Source organism: Fragaria vesca, linkage group LG6 (assembly GCF_000184155.1).
Source record: "Fragaria vesca subsp. vesca linkage group LG6, FraVesHawaii_1.0, whole genome shotgun sequence".
NCBI classification, from domain to species: domain Eukaryota; kingdom Viridiplantae; phylum Streptophyta; class Magnoliopsida; order Rosales; family Rosaceae; genus Fragaria; species Fragaria vesca.
This window is the reverse complement of record NC_020496.1, coordinates 31,305,638-31,323,910: the sequence shown is the minus strand read 5'-3', so window position 1 is coordinate 31,323,910 and position 18,273 is coordinate 31,305,638. Positions and strand designations below refer to the sequence as shown.

Genomic DNA, 18,273 nt, shown 5'->3' with positions numbered 1-18,273 from the left:
AACTGTCAGTCAACACTCAGTTTCCTTTCATAATAAGGTTTGCTTTGATGTGTAGAGTTATCCTGGTTGAATTAGGATTATTGTTCTTGTGGTCATTAGGTGTTAAGCCTATATATATAGAGATTAGAGACTACAGAATGATGCATATATATATTCATAATACATCGAACAACAATCACTGTGTTTTTCAGTTTCCATTATCTTTGAGTTAAAGATGAAATACCTTCCAGGTTTAAGATGTTGCTTCAGGCACAATAAAAAGCCGCCGGTGGACTCTCCGGCGAAGAACAAGGAGGAGATCAAGCAAGGAGTTGTCGAGCTCCCTGAAGAAATCATAGTTGAAATTCTACTCAAGTTGCCCTTCAAATATATGATCCAATTTAGTTGCGTTTCAAAGAAATGGCGATCTTTGATATTACATGACCCCCAGTTCTCCAAAACCCACTACAAAGTAGCATCCCAGCAGAGAACCCTTGGTCAATCACTCCTTGTTTCCAGCCAAATTAAACTTCCATCAAGATATACAGTATACAATTTAAGTGATCCAAACTTTCAGTCCTTACAGGTCTTGGCTGGTGATCACCATGTTCCTAATTCCTTTCTTTCCTCCCCATTCAAGAAAAACCATCCGGGTACCGCTCTTGGCTGGTTCTCTGCTGTACAACTACTGGGATCTTGCAATGGTTTGGTATGTATGAGTATAGGTACATGGGTTAGAAGACAATATTTTAAAAACGTGCGTCTCTGGAACCCTTCAACCGGTTTCGTCCGCAACTTGCTTGAGCCAAAACCACAAAGCAGGCATGGAAGGCTACTCCGGAACTTCTTCTGCGGCTCACCTCAGGAAGAACCGCCACACATGTTGGTGGGTTTATTTGATTTTGTTAATAGTGGTTTTGGTTATGTTAACGCAACTGATGACTACAAATATGTTGTTTTAGCTTCACCAGCAGCATTATTCCCTCTCAGAAAAGGGATAAGGGCTGAGATCTTCTCGTTGCGAACCAAGTGTTGGAAAAGCATTGATGTCCTTTCGAACATGTGCTGCAACGATCAGTCAGGGATTTATTTAAATGAAGCACTGCATTGGATCACCATGGATGTAGTGGAAAACAAGACAACTATCACAGCTTTTGATCTGGGAAATGAAGAGTTCCGGCAAATGCCATTGCCGCCTGACTCTATTTCGGTTAACGTTCGTCTAAACGGAACAAAGGTTTTGGTTCTTTTAGGAGAATGCCTATGCCTATGGCTTTCTAACAGTCATGATATTCAATTCTGGGTCATGAGAGAGTATAATGTTCATGAATCTTGGAACTTGCTCTATTCTTTCAGGACATCTGATTTGTTGGGAATAAGAGACTACGACCAGTTTTCGTGACAGAAAGTGGTACATTTGTGCTTGAAGTGTTCCGGATATCTTTAATCAGAATGGAATGTCATAAAGAAAAGAAGCCGGTTTGCAGCGACCAACATATATTTGAGGAGATTTACACAGACTTTTCATCCTGTGACGCAATTCAATATGATCAAACCCTACTTTCGGCATCATAGTCATGTAATGATGGGGCGTGGAGACTCGAAACAGCAAGAAATGGAGCACATCAGATGTTGATCGAGTTATGTCGATCTGTTTTAATTTGGATGCTGAATTTAGTTTGAATCTTCCTTTCTGTTCTGTTTCTCTGCCATCAATTGTCTGTGCTTGTTTGTAACCGATTAGCCAACAGGCCAAAAACAACGAATTATGGTATCTTTCATTCTTATTACTGCCTCATGAACATGAAGCCAGTGTGTCCTGATCTTCTTGTCGCATGTACATTCTTTAGTAGTCAACTCCGACGCATGATTTAATTAAGTAAGCTCTACTTTATGTTCATTAATTATGAAATAGTAATTTCTTTAAAAAAAAAATGAAATAGTAAGTAAACTCTTTCTAATTTGTTGATTAGAAAATAAACATTTCATTTGTTCTTTAATTTGGCTTTGGGGTTTTCAAAGAGAACATGAAATGCTGAAATTCTGTTATCCACGCAAAAGTGCAGGCCTCTTCAATTCACATAACCTAGGAGGGCAAAAAATTATGCTTGATTGCTTCGCTTGCTACTTAATCTTGAATACAAATCAATATATGCAAGGAAACAACGTAATCCGGACAGATAAAATCCAGAAGATAATCGCAGTTCTTCCTAGCTGAATTAGGATTTAACCTTCTCGACTCTATTAGCTATGATGTCTATATTGAGATATGCATATTATTATTTCTACCAGTACACATATATAATCCCTTCAAGAAATGGATTAGCAAGGGCTCTTACAGAACACATAAGTTTTAATTGCAAACCGATTCTGAATATCTCTTACCAAATCCTATAACGGAACTAAATCTTGAGATTATTCCTGATTTATTGTGTGGCAACCAGGTAATCAATCTGAGCTTATAAATAGGAGGCATTACGCATCAGGGTTTAGGACATGGGCGTTTACTTGTTCAACTTTGTCTAGCTTCTCTTTCTATTCTCTGCCACTAAATCCCTCAAGACATGGCTGACACATCTGAGACCAATTTCAAAGCCAAAGGGTGGTGGTGGAGGTGGTGGTGTGGCGGTGTCGGTTGTGGCCCATGGGAAAAAGACCAGTGCCAAAGCCAAGGTGAAGAAATATTTTTTGAAGAGTGGTATTCGGAGGTTGTTGTTCAAAGTGAGATGATTGAATACCATGACATCTCTGGATGTTATATTTTGAGGCCATGGACAATGGCAATATGGGAGACCATGCAAGCATTCTTTGATGCAGAAATAAAGAAAATGCAGGTCAAAAATTGCTACTTCCCTTTGTTCGCCTCCCTAACTGTTCTAGACAAAGACAAGGATCATATAGAGGAATCAGAGGTTGCTTGGGTCACAAAGTCCGGAGAATCTAAATTGCAAGTGCCTATTGCAATCCGTCCAAGGAGTGAGACTATCATGTATCCCTCTTACTCAAAGTGGATTAGAGGACACCGTGACTTGCCATTGAAGTTAAATCAGTGGTGCAATGTTGTTCGATCAGAGTCTAACAATTCCACCCCATTAATCAGAAGTTTAGAGTTCCTTTGGCAAGAAGGCGCAACGGCTTTTGCAACAAAGGAAGAGGCAGATAAAGAGGTCCTTGAGATATTGGAACTTTACAGAAGGATATATGAGGAGTATCTTGCAGTTCCAGTTTTGAAGGGAACAAAGAGTGAGGGTGAGAAATTTGCTGGTGCTGTTTACACCACATGTGTGGAGGCTTTCGTTCCAAATACTGGCCGCGGTGTAACAGGAGCGGCTGCACATTGTCTTGGTCAAAACTATGCTGAAATGCTCGACATTACTTATGAAAATGAAAAGGGAGAAACAGCAATGGTTTGGCAGAACTGTTGGTCTTATAGTACTCGAACGATTGGAGTGATGGTAATGGTGCATGGAGATGCCAAAGGCTTGGTACTGCCACCAAAGGTAGCATCTATCCAGGCCATTGTGATTCCAAGGCCTTCCAAGGACGCTGATGCACAAGCTATATTTGATGCCTGCTTGAAACCTGTGGAGGAGTTGAGCGAAGCAGGACTTCGTGTGGAGGCTGATTTGAGGGACTACTACTCACCTGAGTGGAAGCATTCACACTGGGAACTGAAAGGTGTTCCTCTAAGGATTGAAATTAGACCAGAGGATTTGAAAAAGAAACAAGTACATTGTGTACGGCGTGACAGTTCTGCGAAAGTGAATATTCCTATGGTCGATATGGCAAAGGAAGTGAAAGACATGCTTGATAAAATTCAACAAAATCTCTTTGATGTTGCGAAACAAAAACGAGATGCTTCAGTGGCGGTTGCCAGAACATGGGATGAATTCACAGTAGCTTTGAGTGAGAATAGATTGATCCTGGCTCCTTGGTGTGATGAACAAGCTGTAGAAGAGGACGTCAAAGCAAGAACAAACAGTGAAGCAAAGTCGCTCTGCTCGACTTTTGAACAGCCTGAACTGCCTCAAGGGACGCTTTGCTTTGCATCCGGAAAGCCAGCAAAGAAGTTGACCTACTGGGGGAGGAGCTACTAAATACACTCCTCTAATTATCCTGTCTATTCGTTTTCAGACAACTCACTTCAGTAGCTAATTTCTGTAGTTTATATCATACAAGTAAAGAAGTTTATATGTTTGTGTTATCTGGGTACCATGAAATTTTGGTTTTTATATGAACTATCAGAATCCAATGTCAAAAGAAAAATAAGCTTCGTTATATAAAAAACAAAAAAAATAAAAACCAATCCAGTTCAGCTGCCAGTATAGGTTTGAGGAACTTGCTACAAATTCAATAAGATCAAGCACTGCTTTCAGCAGCTGTGTAAATGATTATGGTGTTGCTGAACCATAGGGCATGGGACTCCTAAAAGCACTACACGAAACTAGGGAGGAACTACTATTTGCATTAATCACATACTGAGTTAGTTTCATTTGGGTACTCCAACTTTGATGCTGAATTGAATTTGAAAACTTATTATTGATGCTCAATCAATATACAGCTCTATCTCGTAAATATAGGGGTTAACCCCCGATCCAAGACAAAATTTTCAATAATTTTTTTTTTTTTTTTTTTTTCAGATGGCATATGGGGGGATTCAAAGAGAACATGAAATGTAAGCCGTGACATAACTTCAGAAACAGGCAAAGCATAAGGAGCCTTAGTGTAAGACCGAGCCTTCAATTCACACTAATTAGGAGGGCATCTACTCCTGTTATGTGTTAAAAAAATCAACCTTAATTGCTTTGCTTGCTTCTTAATCTTGAACATAGATCAGAGTAAGAAAACAATGCAACTTGAAGTCTGGAACGAATCAAATCCAGAAGATAAATCTTCAGGGACAGAGTACACAATCTAAAATGAAGAATGCAGTACCTTGATCTTGCATCAACATATTACATTGTGAAGGTCAAGTCAAGAAGTGAAAAGTGCGACACTTGGGCAACTCAAAGAACACTGACAATTCCTCTGTGACAAAGTATGATTCCCAAGATCATCCATCAACATTTATACATGGTGAATGGAACGTGAAATGTAATGTATGAAAACAAATGCAGTAGGTACACCCATGAACTTTTTACATTAAAATCTTATATAATATTGTTTGATTTAGCAGTCTAATAGAGTTGAAAACAGACAGTATGATGGACCTGAACCAAACAATGTATGATTCTATGAAGCCTGCATATTTCCAATGTAGATGAATCAATGTCACCAAATCCATTTTTTCACTAGCTCCAACTCTCTCTACCTACAGTTAGAAAAAAGAAGGGAAAGACAACATTAAGGCAAAAGCTTTGGAATTTAGAGGTGCAAGATAGATTATCAAAGAGAGGGATATCAGCATAAAAAACTCACCTAAAAATGATGTAATCCCCACTATTTGAACTGCAAAAACTATAATATAACACAGATGCATTTGTTCTGCTTTGGCTCACTTGTCATTTTCTTTTCTGCTACAGTCAAAGGATACAAATTAAATTACAGATAATAAAAGAAAACGATAATCTCTACTAGTTAACAGTCATGATACCACACAGTGTGGAATTGCCACTTTTACTACTTAGGAGGTAGACAACTATATATAGCAAGCTTAACATAAGGTGTTTTGAGATTTGCAAGAATTTGCAAACCTACAAAAAACCGATTATTGCCTTGACTTTTACCATTTTTCTCAAATACATAGAACCAGTATACAAATGAGATGTCTCTGCCAAAATAAACCACTTGGAAAGAGACTATGTCTTCATTGAGACCGGAGAAAAAGAAGAGAGAATTTGTCTTATGTACACAGCAGAATATACTCGTACCTTTCTCCAAAGAAGGTGGTTGAACAACGACATGCATAGTTGTAGGAACATCGCATATTGGGCTTCGGCATTCCCCAACTGTTTTGTTGTTCTCCAATATTTTTCCAGCACTTATCAGCTTGACATCTTTGACAGTCCTTGGACCATTTTCCTTCTCTGTCCAAACAGAAAATTTTGTGTGATTCATTGAAAATATATTAAACGAGTAACAGGAATTCATGCATAAGAACTAACACAGAGGAGAAATCTTCTCATGGTGATTATGAAAGTTTAAAGAGCATGGAAAACATGGAAATTCAATGATTTTGTATTTTGATACTTCGTGCTATGTAATGCTCTTATGCCACGATCCATGTTACCAGCCATAATGGTCTCAGATAGAAGTGCAACTGAAAGAAAATCATTTCACTTTACTTAGATTTTAAGTTTTAAGATGGCTGCCCCTAGAAGGATATACACATGTCCTTGGTCAGTAGCCCAGGTAACAAAGAGCATCATCTGTAGATCAGTACACTTTAGCACTGACATTGATGCTCAAGTGGAAAGCTGTTTTTAAGAGAACCTCAAATGGAATTGGAACAAACTTAAATTCACGACAACTAATTTCAACTTTCAAATTTCCCTAAAGAAAGTCTGAGAAGAATTATATGAAGTATACGAACTTTAAAACACAGAAGACTTCAAATGCTACAATTCTCCATCACAATGGTTAAACTTTAAGAACGGAAAAGGGTTCTTAAGCTTATTATATATGTCATGCAGTGAAGCATGTGTTTCCAACAAAACAGCACACCCATTGGTAAAAATATACCATGTTCATATAATAAGTGTTTATAAGACCATCCCATAGAGACAATTATAAGATTTCTTGGCCTGATACTGGTTAAGGTACGGATTCAGAAAAGAAATCCAGGATAGTCTGAACCATAATCTGATGTGAACTATTCCTATTCCAATTCCAATCCTGAATCCTTTACACCTAGGCTTGCCGAGATTGATTCATTCCGTAATCAAACACCAAAATACACCAAGAATATAACCATTGCTTTTAAGCTAACAAGAAAAGGATACAAAACCAAACCTTTAGGCCACTGCGCAAGAATACTTTCTTTCAAGGTTGACACACTTGTAGCAGCAGGAAAGCTTTTGGGGCCAATATCTGATCCATCACTCAACCGAAACTTGATCTCCAATTGGTCTTGCACTCCAGCCATCTCCAAAAACGTTTCAAGATTCTCTTCTTCTTCTTCTACTTGCTCAAACGAATAAAACCCCTCAATTTATTGAGGTCTTGCTACAAAGCAATGAATACACTAAATTCAAATTCAACGCGTTTCAAAGATTTCCAAAAAGAAAGAATCCAAATAAGGAAACACCATAATCCAAAAAAGCGATGGAAATAAAGAACCACGGGTCACACCAAAACTCATGCACAAGTAAAATCAGTAAGAGCTACAATTCAGCTGTGAATTCAAAGCATCCCTATAAAACCACCCAGGCACCCAATCTTTCCATATGGGTGTTGCTAGAATCCAATAAAGACGACACCTTTCTCAACTGGGTCGTCTCACACAGCTATGATTCACCTCTGAATCATCAGCATCCATGAGAGCAGCAAGCTTTTTCAAATGGGTGTGCCCAGAATCCAATAAAGGCGACGACTTTATCAACTAAGCACAAAGCAAACACTGAAAAGAAATGAATTCACAACTGGGTATTCTTACTTGTCTGCAGAACTGATCTGGGTCTCAGCTCAAAGTTGGGGGAGACGGTTCAGAAACCCAATAACAAGAAGAAGAAGTCGATTTGGGTTTTAATTAATTTAATGATGAAGAAGATGAAATAATAAGCAAGTAGAGAAGTAATAGTAGGCTGTTTCGGAGTTTTCAAAGGTCTCGTGTATCGGTGGTCAATGGCTCCATTCTTGCCTTCTCCTTCCAATCTCCCTAGGCTTATGGAAATGGACACATTTTTCTTATTTTATAAGTATGTGAAACCCTTTGGCCTTTGCTACCTTCCAATTTGTCTCCATTTCTACTTTGTGCTCTCTTGGGTTTCGATATGCCAATACCAAATTGAGAAGCTTGATACAGTAAATGAGAGTCACTCACCAACCTATATATATATATATATATATATATATATATATATGTGTGTGAATTTGTTCTAGAACTGTAGTGAAGTTCTTTGGGACCCCCCTATATATATGTGTGAATTTGTTCTAGAACTGTTGTGAAATTCTTTGGGACCCTAGTCCTTCTTTGTGTGTTACTCTTTTTATCTTTGGAATCAAAGTCATGAAAGAGGAAAAAGGAAAGTGGGAAAGATAGAAATGGTGAAAGAGAAGAATGGACCGGCCACCCGAACATTGAAGAGGTAGTCGACATAGGGAGAAAGGTCGTTGTTTCCCTCTATCTGTCAATACTACAATTTTTCTCAAAGAAATTATTTATAAAATGATGATTTTTTATATGAAAAAGTGTCCGTCCTTATGTTATACGGTATACCTAACGATTTTAGATCTCGTCAACTTATCATATCTCAATGTTCGTTTAGATATTTAATTTTTAAAACAACAAACAAAAGTATATACTGGCCGGTAAATGAGATACAACCTGTTCATTTCTTGGTATATTGCAAACGCTGGTCTTTCACCATTCAAATTTCACTTTGTACTCTCCATAGCATCTTTTGGAATTTATGGGTTAGCTCTGAGACTCTGAACAAACAGCCATCAACTAGTAAAGGCCGCCAAGAATGAATGTTTGGTACATAATAGTACCTTCCTTTCAGATAAACACTGTCTGAATCCAAGGTTCAAATCTGTCACAAATAAATACGTACAGTGGGGGAACTGGGGTCTATGATAGGGCAGGTAGCAGCCGAGGCCACCATGACGTCTATATTGTCCAAGAATCTTTCAAATTCTACAGTGTTAACCTTTCATCTTTCCGCCTAAAAAAAACCTTTCATCTTTGGAATAATCAATTAGTTGTGTACAAATCCAACCAATTGCCATTTCACTAAATTAAACCCAACATGATAATATTTCGAGGAAAGCAAACTGCCAAAGGGTACAATCAAATGCGGGTCAGTCAATTCCCTTTTGTTAATGTGGAATGTGTTGGCACAAGGAAAACCCCTTACACATTGAAATATCAGAGCTACCAAATTTGCTGGACCAAATCAAATTTATGAGTATGTGGGTTGCTTGATTGTCATCATCAACTATCAAGAATCTTATATACTCAAATGAACCAAAACAGTTCTGTTGAGGGGAATCTGGGATTAATATATTGAAAGAAATAGATATTTGCCGTCGGCCATAGCTATATTTTCCGACTATTCAATAAGACCTGTCATTATAGACCTTTTATCATGGTGGCCAAATGACAAAGGTTGAAACTTTGAAGCCTCCAGGCTTTATACTAATCTCACTCTGATCTTCCAGATGACCGACACGAAATATTGAAAATCTGCTATTCCTAATCGGAGATTGATCATCTGTTGACATCCATATTTAATGACTTGCAGCGCAAGAATTCAGAAATATCAAGAACCAAGTATAAGCATCTGGGAAAAAGAATTTATCTGCACATTTAAATGTCTCTTGTGAACCGTACATAAACAAATACCGATATATGACCTAAAATAGCTCCCCAATTCAATGGGAACTGTAACAGAGCAATCTCCATGACCTACTCCTAAGTCCAACATCATGATATCAAATAAAAGAGGGAGGAAATGGGTACCAACAAAAATGAAGGCAGCAAAAGATTTGGGAAAAAAGAAAAAATAATTGAAAGTGAAAAACATATCTGGGCTAATGGGAGAGAGCCTCACAGAAGACCAGTCCTAGTCTTTCTCTTCTCTACACCAACCGTATGATGCTATGAATAGGCACTTGTTTGATCTTCTGAACTTCACTTTATTCGGATATATGTGATAAGAAATCAAGTAAAACCCCCTTTCCAGGAAGACCAATAATACTATCCTTCTTCCAACCAAAAAATGCGAGCAGATTGCTATGTTACAGAACAAAAGAATGAATCTCATGCAGTGAGATCGATGCTGGTCATTGTCTGCAGAAGGTGAAGGTATGACAGTGATTCTGGAACCGGGAAGTTTTACCTGTAAGTGAATTGTCTGTATAATCTTCTCAATAGATCTCGAAAATTTTTCGAGCTGCAAAAAACTTCATGAATTCTGTATCAACGGCATCATTTCCCATTCCTATCTCTCCTGTTTTAAGCTCCTCCAGATGCTCAACTATGATTCCATGATGTGGCAGTTCCTAACAAAATCATTGGAGTAATTGACGTATTTGGTCCAGAATGGCCGAAGATGCTCAAAGCCAATCTGCAACCAGGGTTTTGACTGACCATTATAGTGGATAACTGCAGCCTTTTCAATACTTTCAATGCTGGTGTTATTTTGATAACCCAATCCAAGCAAATGCCACGATGGATCAATTGGGTGAACATGACCCCTAAATGCAATTAAAGCTGGTGGTAGGGTTCCAAGCTTCCATATAGTGAGGTTTGACTTCAGATTCTGCATAGGAAACCGAAAAAGTGAAATTGCAGCTATAAATACCTGGGCAGCAAATTCTGATTTGTACAAGTGGAAATTTGCAATTGAACAGGACTTAGAAACAAGACGACCAAAAGCCTAATTGTGTAGGAAAAGCTTGAGTACTTCAAGTTTACCTCTTTCAGCCAGGAATGATAAGTTTCTCTTATATTTGTCTTTCTCCAGGTACTAAGATCAAAGATATTCATCCCATACGCCCATGCACATTCTTCAGGGTCCAAGTTCTTTGCTACGAGGGGATGGGAAAAGTTGAAGTAGTTCCTGAATCGCTTGGACATTACCCACTCATCTTCACCTTTACAAGTTTCAACCGCTCCATTGACCTTTCCCCCAAGGTCAATGTCCCAAAGTGGCGACAAATCTCGTTGAATCACAACATCATCATCTAGGAAAACCACCTTGTCAAGGTTCGGGAATAGCTGTCCAAAAATGCATGGTTAGCACACTCACCTTTTTAATTATTTCAGGAAAAAAAAAAATCTTCCATATATTACAAAATAAGCATTGGTATTAGACCCCAGAATATATAACCCCAATTGCTTAACAGAGTGCCTCACCGCAGCCACAGAAAAAATAGCTAATTGCTCAAGAAGAAAGTTCTTTCAATGAAAGTTTTAAATACGTAGTAACATGAATCGCTTGCAACAATTGTTGTATAAACATGACAAATGGTACACTGTTACAAAAATTACGATTTAAAAATTTGATCTGGTAAATGACCTTTTTCCTGAGTGGGAACATTTTAATTAGATATTTACCCAAAAGAGAAACTACTTTATTACCAAGTATCATCTATTTATCCCATAATAAAAGATTTCCAAAATCTCAAAGATCAATTTAGGGGAGAGTTACCTCTGGTATATATATGCGAAGATGATTGAGTATGGATATGTATTTGGGACTTCTAGCCTGCAATTTTGATGCGAAAGTTCGTGGAGTTGTAGCACTGAGATTGGCCCCGGCAAGATGATTCCCATGGTAATAATCCCTGATCCCATTTTGATTCTCAACAGCTTCAAGAACTGGAACATTTTCTCTTGTTAACCAATCAAACTGGTGGACACCTTTCACTTCAACAATAGCAGGGGAGACAGGGTTTAATGCAAACCATGAGTGCATGCCAGCGTAAGTTTTCTTGTCAGTAATGACATGGAAGACTATCTTTTCAGGTCTCAGAGATGACTGGACAGCAGAAGCAACAACAACTGAAGCAGCCAATATGTTATCAGTTGATAGGATAAAGTGGTGGTAAGAGTTGTCAGAGAGCAATGGAAGTAACTCTGGAGGAGGCAATTGCTTCCGGGCATGAGCATTGGATGAATATTCATCAGTCAAACGCAAAGACAGACAGTGGATGCCTTTGGGTACGGAGCTTGCCGCAAAGTGTTTGTTCATCAGCTCTGAAAACTTAGACTCTCTGATTTCCTTTTCAAAATTCTCCATCTACACAAAAATTCAAGTTCAGCATTATTATTAAAAGGTGATAAGAGTTGGCCAAAATTCAATTTCTTTTAGCGGTGGAGTGTAGATTGTGTTTGATGGTTCCCCCTCTCTCTCTTTGATGCACACACCTCACCCACATACAAACAGACCCTTCCCACCAACCTCCTTTAAATAATGAGATGTGACATGACATGATAAACGATCAACACAACTACTCCCACTGTGGAAAGAAATAATGTATATAAAGAAACATGACAATAGTAGAATACCATGGCTCTTAGCATGAAAGCAAAGGTCCTTGCATCATACTGGTTGTTCTTCATTTCAGAAACAAGTTTATTAAATGAATTTGGCAGCTTTAGACCAGCTGGGATTTCTTCAGTGTTCACTTGGTTGAGAATCTTGTAAAAGTCCCTAACCAGTCTCTGCATTTACCAAAGAAATACAAGTTAAATGATATGAAAATGGACTGGTTTATTATAATTAAAATTGACATATACCGTGTTTTACATGTAATCTCTAGATAAAGAAAAGGAATCATCATTTGAGTAAACAAGTCAATTACCCCTGAATCATCAACCCTACCAAGAAGCCTTGGTCCCAAGCGCCTACCTAGACAATCTGAAACAGAGGAGTAAAGCAACAATGAAATCACAAGTTCAATATCAAAGCACTACATAAATACAGTATATGCAATCAGCACGCACAGAAAGGCAAAGACAAGGTTTACAGTACAAAATAGAAACAAAATGGTTGTCTATCAAACCAGGGAATATGGCTAGTATATGTGGTTGAAGTATTAGAAAGCAAGAGAAAAGAACACTATCCATTGATAGGGATAGTAAACTCATGGAGCTAAGCAATGAAAGACCCAGAATTCAAAACTAATGTATTTTGTATCCAGGGATACCTAACACATTCCAGTATGGTGTCAAGAATCTCAGCCCTTCTGTTTTAATTTCAGTCAAGGTATATTAAGTAGTAGATCTTTCCAAATCAGTTGCTTTACATGTATTTTCAGAGAAAAGAGAAACAGCATAACTAGAAATAGTCCAACCATTAGCTATTATAGTTTAATAGAAGAAAAAATCGACACAACAAAGCCATTAATCTCATCACACGAGAAATCTAAAGTTAAGGAAAACAGAAAATTACAACCAATGTACATCATAACAGAACAGTTCAAACTTCAAACACTGAATTCAAAGAAAGTTTAATCATTCATTCAACATATGTTGGGTACAACTCGTGTGCTGTACCGACAGAGACCCACATCAGAAATTTCCTATTCAACCAATCAACACAATCAAAACCACAAGGGATTGATTCAGTTCAAATCTAACCAAATATCAGATATCTAGTAAATGGTTTATAACTCTAGTGCTACACAATGTGTAAACTCAATAATACGAATGTGATTCAGGTATGCAATAGGGTCGATCAAATCAACCTTCCTAACAACAAAAACAATCGAAACAAGCAATCTGAGATCCACCAAACACAAACCAATCCAAACAAACAAAAAGCCATGAAAAACTAAAATCTGGGATGAATATACGAGCAATTTGATAACAAATACAAATCGAAAAAAGGAGGTACCGAATGAGGAGCACTTGTTGACACCTTCAAGAGTAACAACAGCAGTGAGAATGAAGACAAAGGGCAACAAGAAAGCGAGGACAAGAATGGTGTGGAAGACTGTTCTATAAGAGATGTGACGAGCTGCGACCTTGATCTTCATCAAGTCAATAAACCCATTGCTGCTCGAGATCGTTATGCTTCTCATACTCGGCGAGAAGTGAAGCTGCATCGTCGTCTATGCAGCCCCAAAAACAGCTTCTTCTCCAAATCCCAATCAAAACCAACACCCCAGCTTTTCACCAATGCGACCCATGCCCTCACCATTAGATCCAAACCCACCAACCCCAACGCCCCAGTTCCTTGAATCCAATTCAGATCTAGTTGTTGTTCCACCTCTGCTTCTTCTTCTGGGTCCTCTCACAGACCGCATTGGAGACTCAAAGGCTCAACCTTTTTATCTTTTTCGGACACCCTTTTGCCTCAATTAGAAAACCAAGCTTTCAATTTGGGTTTCTGGGTTGGGAAACCATGGATCAAAGTATCAAACTTTGGGAGAGAAAGGAGGAAGAAGAAGAGGAATGAAACAAGAGAGAGAAAAAAAATTGGGTTTTGATTTTTGTTTTTGTTTTTGTGAGGACCTCTTTGATTGGTCGATCAGTCCGATCTAATTTCGTTTTCCCGGAAATTTTTAATTTAACTTTTTTAATTATTATTATTTTATTTTTTTCAAGTCAAAACTCCAAACCGTGTTGGGGGAGAATTGTGGGGAGCTTTGACCTTTGAGCCTCTGGGGATGATAATATTTAGACCCAGATTTAGAATGACCCAAATTTGGGTAACTATTGTGAAGCTTCTTGTGGCCCTTTGGGGTAATGGGTGTGTGGTTAAATTTAGTTAGGAGGTGATTAGTGGGGTAAAATAGTGAAGGTAATAGTTCAGTGGCCATATTTGGACAAGTGTAGGATTGGCATGGTAGTGTAAACTATAGAGATGCAGTTGTGGAAACTATGAGGTTGATGGAAAGAGTAGTGTAGGGTAGGGGATCTCTTGTTGCAAAAAACAAAGCATTTTCCATGCTTTCTTTGGGCACAAGAATGAAACTGATGCTAGATTGGGGGTATTCAAAGCTTGATAGGAGGATTTGGTTACCCTTTTTCTCCATAGTCATTACTTGGGGATCACAAGTCCCTTTTTTTGGTTAAGTGTTACGAGATTTCAAGTCTTTATTCAGTTAAGTGTTGGGACAAAGCATTAAAAAATTCAAGTATAAAGATCATATAACCAAACAACTTTAATGCACATTTTTTATATGTACGTTTTGATATGAATAGATCGAGAAAAGACGTTACGCTACTCAGATCATTCTAATATTAATGAGTCTGTTTATCTATATTATTTGAGGTTCATTTATTTATAAATAGGCTTGAAAAGTAAAAGCACTAAATGATTGTCCTCTTCTTCTATATGTAAGTGCTTATTTTCTTGAGTTAGATAGTGCTTCTAAAAAACATTGACGCGTAAAATGTAAGTATTAATGGATTCTTATTGTTAAGTTAGTAATGTTTACTTTATTCTATTTATAAAAACGATTATCTATCATCGATATATGCAATTCATCTCGTACTAAAATATTATGTAGAGCTCATATGTCATTTTGGCATTTCACCAACGACTTTTGGGTAAATGCAAAGTTTGGAAGTCTTGTGTATTGTCGGCAATCTATCAACTTTGCAAATCAAAATCATGACCACATCAAACAGATTCGTCACCCTTTTCAAAACTATAAATTGATATTTAGCTATTTGAAAATGACCAAAACTAAGTCATACAAGAAACAATATAGTAAATCTGATGTGGTAATTACTTGGTACAAAATCGTCTCAATCCAACCTCCACATGAATTTGACTAGATTAGCTTTCATATATTCTCGTTTCCCCTGCAGAAAGAGTAGACAAAGAGCAGGTGATTACTAGAAAGTGAAACCAGTCAATTCGTGGGGCTGGAAATTATTTTGTATGCTTCCTGGTGAAGCTTTTGCACCAATGCAAACTTAGTCGTTGCCACAACTTGATAAAGTGCCAGGGTTGATTTGGAGAGAATGAGATAAGTCGGCATTGCCGAGCTTGTACAAAGTAGTTGCAGCTGGCTGTTATAAGGAGAGCATTAGGATTTTCTTTTGGACAGGAGTGTCCTACATAGCATATCTTTCTTTTGTCCATGACACTTGCTTATCATAAGTTCATAACATGCCGGCTGAAATATGAGGGTGGCATCGTAGGGTACACAAGCGGCCTGGTGGCCCGGCATTAGAGAAGTGGAAACGAGCAAGCTTAAACTCAAATGTCTTAAATTTGATTTCTTAAAACATAAGAGATCACCAATATACGTGTGATTTTCTTATTACGTGTGATTTTCTGTTGATCAAACTTATTTTAACGTTTTTTTCTTTCTCTTGAAAAAATTGAACCATAAACCTGAGGCCTATTGAGAAGTGGGATACTTGGAACATTGTGGGGGTAAATTCTACTTGCTCAGGGTGCCTAGCTAGAAATGCCAAAACCCTCAGTGACACTGATTCCACAAAGCCAAAGGACCACCCCCATATGCTAGTAATCTCTCTTTTCAGCATCCAACTACATTTACCTATGAAGAAAAGCATTGTCTACTGCCGTGCGGGACAAGCTTTCCCACTCATACTACAATCTGCTAGCTCAGCATACCTAAATTTTGGTCTTCTTCCAGTGATGGTTCAGGACTTCAGGTCATAGTTTGGCGAAGGCGACTAGTCGGTTTTGCTGGATGACCGAATGCGGAGTCTGTGTATACGAATAATGTTATCATTGTTATGTTTGGTGTGATTCACATCGACCATTTCAAAGGTTGATGGTCTGGTTCTTCCACACAAAGTTGCTCCAATAGCACTTAACAGAGAATTAGGTTTCTTGAAGCAGATTTTGATCTTCCCCCTAACAAAATAATTATGATTTGAGCTGACTGACATACTGTAATAGAAATGTTATTGAAGTCATATATCTTTTCTGATTGGTCGAAGATTTGAGACTTTATTACTGATTGACAAAGTTTTGCACTCATAATTTTGATTGGTTAATTAACAGGACTATTCACCGAAGAGGAGCATGACATCGATGAAGAAACCCTGAGCCCCGAGGACCTTATCTCTGCCTTAAAAGCACTATCCACTGAAGACAAGGACGTCATAGAGAGCAAAACTTCCCTGAGCTTGCTTCAGTTCAACGAGCTTCTCTCTGGCTTAATAGAACGATTCACCGAAGAGCATGACATCGATGAAGACAATGAAAAACGTACTGCAGATAAGAGTTAGTCTCTCCGAAGATGATGACACAGACAGCGAGAGCGAAGAGAGGGATATATATGTTGAAGGTTTTCCTCACCTTGGCTCACTTGTTATTAGGAAAAACTACGAGCGCCAAAGGTTTGAAATCAAATCGATATATCCCTAACAATTCGTGAACTCGTAACTGATGACCACATTTTTGTTACATGGATTATCCCTATTCTGTATCTTTGCGACATTTATTATATTAGTAGGCAACAATATATATAAACACAACTCACCCTCACAATTCTTTTTTTGGTTGAGAATGTTGGACAACACAAATTTTATTTTACTTAAAATAAGAAAGCGTGTTACTATTAGGTCCTCTAAATTTACTCAAAATAAATACTTTTACCCATAACTATCTCTAAACCCGACATGGAAAAATAAACTTATACACTTTTATTCTAACAAACTTATACACTTTAATATCAAAAACAACCTTAACTCTTGGGAGTATCCTGCTTGTCACAACAACCCTACCAATAATAATGAAAAACAAGGCGGAGAGCCTGACCTCCTAGTCAAGCTAAGAGACACATAGTCGGCCCCTAATTGCCCATCGCCTAGCACAAAAGCCTAGGTGAAAGGCGAGGTGTTTGTTGCCGCCTAGAGCCTAGGCGGTCTTAGACGTGCCTTTTAAAACAATGGTTATAAAAGTAATACAAAGTTTACAAAAACGTGTGGTCTATTTAGTAAATATTAAGGTCTGATATTTTTTTTTGATCAAAAGGTCATTCGATTTAAATCAGAACAAATAGTACAAAGACAATGTACCCTTGTGGGGTTGTGGGGTCGTCAGAAAACATCGTCTTGCAGAATTGCAAGTCCTATACTAGATAAAACATAAGCTTTGAAATCCTAAGTATACCCATCTTATAACGATCAAGCACAATTATTTTACAGGTGAAACTAGGTTTCGGAAAAAACTATCAAGACTCTGCGAAAATCACTAGTTACTTGAACCAAAACTCATTCTAAATAAGCCCAAATTCATCCGCTAGAGCTCAATCAGATGAAGCCCTAGCTAATCCAGCCCAAGCCCAACTCCTAGAGAACTTGAGAGAAACCCTAGCAGCCTTCATCTCTTCCCCGCCATTGGAACCAAATCCGGAATCAGAGCCACAACACCACCATCCTCCCCAATATCGAAAATATGATGAAAACATGGTGCATGGCCTCTTGCCGAGATCTGAGAGTCTGAGACGTTCCATCCTGAGCCACAATTCGATCGGCTTGTATTGCTTCCTCCCTTGTATCAAACCCAAAGGCAAGAACAAAAAGAGAACAACCAAGACCTTTGATGTGTAGTTTAATCAAAGATAACGAAGAGAACTGATAACGAAGAGAACTGTGTAGTTTAATCATGTACTCTCGCAAATGTTGATTCTTGGAACCAAATAAGTTGAATTTCACTTTTTCTGATGGGTATGTTACTCATGTGGTTT

General features: G+C 38.0%; 4 protein-coding genes across 5 annotated transcripts; 2 read left to right on the top strand and 2 right to left on the bottom strand.

Annotated features, from left to right (window-relative positions):
- Positions 1 to 214: 214 nt before the first annotated feature.
- On the top strand, positions 215 to 1,381 carry LOC101307822 (F-box/kelch-repeat protein At3g06240-like). Its single transcript, XM_004306053.1, has one exon. It carries the CDS (start codon positions 215 to 217, stop codon positions 1,379 to 1,381), a length of 1,167 nt encoding a protein of 388 aa, XP_004306101.1.
- Positions 1,382 to 2,543: 1,162 nt separating this feature from the next.
- On the top strand, positions 2,544 to 4,076 carry LOC101307525 (putative proline--tRNA ligase C19C7.06-like). Its single transcript, XM_004306052.1, has one exon. The coding sequence runs from the start codon at positions 2,544 to 2,546 to the stop codon at positions 4,074 to 4,076; it is 1,533 nt and encodes a 510-aa protein (XP_004306100.1).
- Positions 4,077 to 5,494: 1,418 nt separating this feature from the next.
- On the bottom strand, positions 5,495 to 7,803 carry LOC101300166 (membrane-anchored ubiquitin-fold protein 1-like). Of its 2 annotated transcripts, none has more exons than XM_004304200.1 (3): positions 7,574 to 7,803; positions 6,931 to 7,143; positions 5,495 to 6,005 (listed from the first exon to the last, which is right to left on the bottom strand). In XM_004304200.1, exons 2-3 carry the CDS (start codon positions 7,061 to 7,063, stop codon positions 5,599 to 5,601), a joined length of 540 nt encoding a protein of 179 aa, XP_004304248.1. In that variant the 5' UTR covers positions 7,064 to 7,143; positions 7,574 to 7,803; the 3' UTR covers positions 5,495 to 5,598. The 2 variants fall into 2 exon arrangements, with proteins under 2 accessions (XP_004304248.1, XP_004304249.1); XM_004304201.1 differs by having other exon boundaries at positions 6,931 to 7,098.
- Positions 7,804 to 9,400: 1,597 nt separating this feature from the next.
- On the bottom strand, positions 9,401 to 14,058 carry LOC101299885 (probable galacturonosyltransferase 14-like). Its single transcript, XM_004304199.1, has 6 exons — positions 13,485 to 14,058; positions 12,451 to 12,506; positions 12,155 to 12,310; positions 11,295 to 11,885; positions 10,559 to 10,861; positions 9,401 to 10,403 (listed from the first exon to the last, which is right to left on the bottom strand). The coding sequence occupies exons 1-6, from the start codon at positions 13,693 to 13,695 to the stop codon at positions 10,119 to 10,121; spliced, it is 1,602 nt and encodes a 533-aa protein (XP_004304247.1). The 5' UTR covers positions 13,696 to 14,058; the 3' UTR covers positions 9,401 to 10,118.
- Positions 14,059 to 18,273: the final 4,215 nt, after the last annotated feature.